The sequence below is a fragment of the Panthera leo genome, chromosome D1 (assembly GCF_018350215.1).
Source record: "Panthera leo isolate Ple1 chromosome D1, P.leo_Ple1_pat1.1, whole genome shotgun sequence".
NCBI classification, from domain to species: Eukaryota; Metazoa; Chordata; class Mammalia; order Carnivora; family Felidae; genus Panthera; species Panthera leo.
In genome coordinates this window covers 101,873,742-101,878,485 of record NC_056688.1, presented here as the reverse complement: position 1 = coordinate 101,878,485, position 4,744 = coordinate 101,873,742, and the positions used below count along the sequence as shown (strand labels likewise).

Sequence of the window (4,744 nt, the reverse complement as noted above, 5' to 3'; positions counted from 1 at the left end):
CTTCTGTGATTTTCTTCAAAAATCTTGTGATCGGGAATAAAGTCAAGTGCTGAGAGAGGTTCAGTGTTTAGTATCACACAGATAGCAAATACTGAGGATGGCCATTTGGAGGTAGAAGTCAAGAGTGTGATCTCTCAGTCTACCCTATGAACTTGAAAAATGTTGGAAGTTAAATTCAGTTTTTTACATTGATTTGTTTATTTTGAGAGAGAGGGTGCACGCCCGAGAGTGAGGGAGGGGCCAAGAGAGAGGCAAGGGAGGGAGTCCCAGGAGGGTCCATGCTGTCAGCTTGGAGCCTGACTAGGTGCTCAAATCCAAGCACCATGAAATCATGACCTGAGCCAAAATTAAGAGTCAGACACTTAGCCAACTACTTAGTCAACTACTTAGCCAACTACTTAGCCAACTCCCAGCTACCCAGGTGCCCCAAAGAAGTTAAATTCATTTTTAAAAACAATTTAATTATAAATTAATTGTAATGAAAAATCTTTCTCTCATTACAGATTAAATCAGAGAAATGGAATTCAGAAATCAAACTTTGGTGACTGAGTTTTTATTTGTGGGCTTAACAAATTGCTTCCAGCACCAGGTTGTTCTGTTTGTGGTGTTTCTCTTGGTTTATCTGGTCACTCTTCTGGGAAATGTGGGAATGATCACCCTCATTTGGATGGATTCTCGGCTCCACACTCCCATGTACTTTTTTCTCAGCCACTTGTCCTTTGTGGATGTCTGCTCCTCTTCTGTCATTGGTCCCAGGATGTTGACAGACATCTTTGTGAAAAAAAAAATAATCTCTTTCTTGGGTTGTGCTGCCCAGATCTGGTTTTTTGGTCAGTTTGTAGTGACAGAGTGTTTCCTGTTGGCCTCCATGGCTTATGACAGGTATATGGCCATCTGTAAGCCCTTGTTGTATACACTCATTATGTCCCGGCGAATCTGTGTGCAGCTGGTGGTAGGGCCTTATACCATGGGTCTTATAAGCACCATGACCCACACAACGTTCACCTTTCGCCTGCCTTACTGTGGTCCAAATACCATCAATCACTTCTTCTGTGACCTTCTTCCTGTTCTCTCCCTGGCATGTGCAGACACCCAGGTCAATCAGGTTTTACTTTTCATCTTGGCTGGAGCTCTAGGAGTGCTCAGTGGTGTGATCATCCTGGTTTCCTACATTTACATCGTGGTCACTATCTTGAGGATCCGCTCTGCTGAGGGGAGGCGCAAAGCCTTCTCCACCTGCTCTTCACACCTGACTGCTGTCTCCATCCTGTATGGGACACTCTTCTTTATCTACGTACGCCCCAGTTCTAGTTTCTCCCTGGACATCAATAAAGTGGTTTCTGTGTTCTACACAGCCGTGATCCCCATGTTGAACCCCCTTATCTACAGCCTGAGAAACAAAGAGGTCAAGGATTCATTCAGGAGGACGTTTGAGAAGAAGAATCTTCTGAGTAGGTAAACTAGATGTCAACAGATTGAGAGGTGATATAGACACAAGATGCAGGAGCATGGGCTGGGTGATGGGAGTCCTACTTTTATGTTGAGATTCACTTATTATTACTGTGTCATTGAGAAGTCACACAGCAGCTGTAGGTCACGATGTTCTCATTCAATGTTTTTATTTTCAATTCACAGGACTAAAATGATGAGCTTTAAAGTGCAATGAGTGGCTTAGAGAACTCCAAAGCTTTAGAAAATATATTTTATAGTGGAAAATGAGATATGCTTTGTTATATATGAAATAAGTGGAAAAATCTTAACCAAAACACCTAAGAGTATCTGTTTTCCTTTACAAGATGTTGAGAACTGTCAATTCTTTGCAAGTTTACCTTTCATTATTTTAATAAAAATGGTATAAAGGGTATTTTTCTGGTGATATGTAACCATAGCACTCCCTAATGACACCTGCATGGTTGGAGTAGATGTTTGAGAAAGGCCTTGTGTACCTGGTATAGTTTCTGCTCATAGTAACAACTTGTTGAGGTTTTGCCACTGTATTCATGTGATTCATGAATGTAAAGTGAGGACTGTATTGCACATCTTTAAGAAAGTGGTAGTAATTATTATTGTTATTTGTTGATTTTTTATGTCATCAGCAGGGAATTAATTTCCATTTTATAGATGATGGGCCTGATAGCTAAGAAGACTCAGTGGATTGCCCATGACTTCTTACTGTTCCCACATTTTTCTCTGTGCATACAATGTTCTTGCAACTCTCCTGTTTTGTTTTTGTTTTGTTTTGTTTTGTTTTGTTTTTAACACAGCAACAAATGCTAGAATGATGTGATGGAGCATGTGTCTTGTATAAATTGAAAACTCATACAGAATTTTAGTGCCTTCTCTTGAAGGTCTTCTTCCAGAGGCATTTAATTTTAATCTGCTGACTTTGAAGAATGTAAATAGCTTCTAATGCCTAGAATTTTGTCTTTATTTTTTTCCACATTTCTTCCCCATGCTTTCTGCCAGTAATGGTGCCTGTAATGGCTAATGACTCAGGATGAAATGCAGTAAGATGCCATTTAATTAAGAATGAATGGAACTCGGTTAATGGTGCAACATTTAATTAACAACTAATTGTTACATATGCCTCTTATGTGCCTGACACTTTATTGGGTGGTATTCATATTGAGTGAAAATATCTTCATGGAAGTTAGAGGCTTGTGAACAAACAAAAATAAAATTCAGTATGATAAATAAATAAATAAATAAATAAATAAATAAATAAATAAATAATTCAGTGTATATCCATGGTGATTTTTATGACAAAACCAATCCAGGAGCCAACATAGAGATTTAGGGTATCTTTAGAAAAGGGTGGTACAGAAAACTCTCTGTAAAGAGGAAGGGGCTAGAAAACAGGAATAAGTTGTGTTTTAGGTTAAATTTTCCGCAGAGGATGGATACCATGAGTTAGGTCAAAAAAGGAAAAAAGCCCTCCCCAAATAAGTAACCAAGTTTTCCAAGGCTGCGGGCAAAGACTGAGAGCTAATTTGTTCTGACTCTCAAGGTATTTTTCCTCATTGCCTTATGATATGCAGGTTGTGGGATGGGCAAGTTTGCATAGCACATAGTGCCTATTGGGAGAAGGGACTAATTATGAGCGGTATGAGTGCTGACGCAAACGATCACTTTTGAGCATAGAGTGAAATACTTGTTATCTCTCACCAGGTGACTCTTTGCTTCATCAATCTGTAAGATCTTCCAGGCATTTGATGCTGGGTTCATTGTGGTCTAGTTCCTCCTCACTCCGAGTCTCCATGCATCATGAATGTAAAACCAAACAGAAAGCTGAGCAGATTGCCTTGGTAGCCTTTAACAGCACAGTCTGATTGCTGTTTTTGAGAGGGCCACATCCCTTAGGGCACATTCCCATACAGTGATCTGTGCACCATCCAGAGGCTTCCTCTGTGGGATATCTTCAGTCATTCTCGGGGTCTTATGTGTCCTTTCCATTTTCTGTTTCCTCATCCTGGGGCAGTGTTGCAGGTCAGTCTTTACCTCCTCTGCATCTCTGCTCAAATGTGATGCCATTGAAGAGGCCATTTGGACCTCTTACACTAAAACAATTCTCTGCTCCTATCATATTCCAAAAATTTCCCCTTTTTTCTTTCATATTTTTTGAAATACTTGTACATACTCATTATTGTCTATTTACTTGTTTCATTATTTTGTGTCTCTCCTTGCAGCGCATGAGATTCACAAGAGAAGGATGTTTACGTTCACTGCTTTATCCATGCCTCCATAGCCCAGCACATAATGGGTGCCCAATGTGTTAGTGGATTGAACAATAAATTTATGGTGAAAACAATATTCTTTATGCTCTGCCCATTATAGTTCAACAGGCCTATGTTCAAGTATCCACTCTGGCTCTGTTTCCGTGGATGCAAGGCTTGTCCGAAGGATGAATAATGTTTCATCATTGGAAATATGCATACATATGCACGTGTGTGACTTAACACAGAGTTTGGCAAGCAACAGTAATAAGAGTGGTAATTTTTTGGAGCATATTTTTAAAAATTATGATTTTATTCCATTTTTCACTGTATGGAAATTATAGTGATATGATTTAAGTATGATATTTGGTGGAGTGTCATATGTTGCAATTTTTTCCTATAATTCGTAGTTGTTTCTCCCTTACAGACATCCATTCGCTCTATTTATGTCTACAATAGTAGATACCTGATTTCCTTTTGGAGATTTATCTCTTACCTATAGATAACAGTCATGATAGGATTGTAACTCAGGTCCCTGCCTTCCTATAGCAAGTTAACAGCATATGAACTAAACTTGAACTACTTCTACTTGGATTTTGAGAGGTCAGGAGAATGACACAATGGCAGGGAAATGATTGGAGCTCATTCATTCTGGCCAAGGTCTCCTGAGTAAACAAATGGTCTCTGCTATGCCCAGAGTTTTCTTGGTTCTTGTCTAGCTGATGCTCCGAGCTACCCAATATACTTCTGGTGAATTTCCTAGGTCTGTTGCTCACAACTGAGGAACTCTGATATATTGTTTAATTTTTCTTTGATTACCAAAGTATTCAGTATTTATTGTCCTTCTCTGTAATAACGTCTTCCATATGATCTAAGCTTAGCATTCATTATTTAGCATACCTCAGGAGGGGGGACTAGCTTAAATTGGGATTTTATTTCAATTAAAATGTTAATTGAGGCTCTCAGTCATGTTTAAATGATTCTGTTTTGATAGCCAGCATAATTCCACTTGTGGAATAGTCCTGATAACA

The 4,744-nt window shown here is 39.1% G+C and overlaps 1 protein-coding gene across 1 annotated transcript; it reads left to right on the top strand.

The window, feature by feature from the left end:
• The first annotated feature begins 517 nt into the window (after positions 1-517).
• Positions 518-1,459, top strand: LOC122200360 (olfactory receptor 1002-like). Its single transcript, XM_042905914.1, has one exon. It carries the CDS (start codon positions 518-520, stop codon positions 1,457-1,459), a length of 942 nt encoding a protein of 313 aa, XP_042761848.1.
• The last annotated feature ends 3,285 nt before the right edge of the window (positions 1,460-4,744 follow it).

What these genes read in the sequence shown, in the direction of transcription:
- LOC122200360 (XM_042905914.1), top strand. Translation starts at nt 518, where the DNA reads ATGGAATTCAGAAATCAAACTTTGGTGACTGAGTTTTTATTTGTGGGC.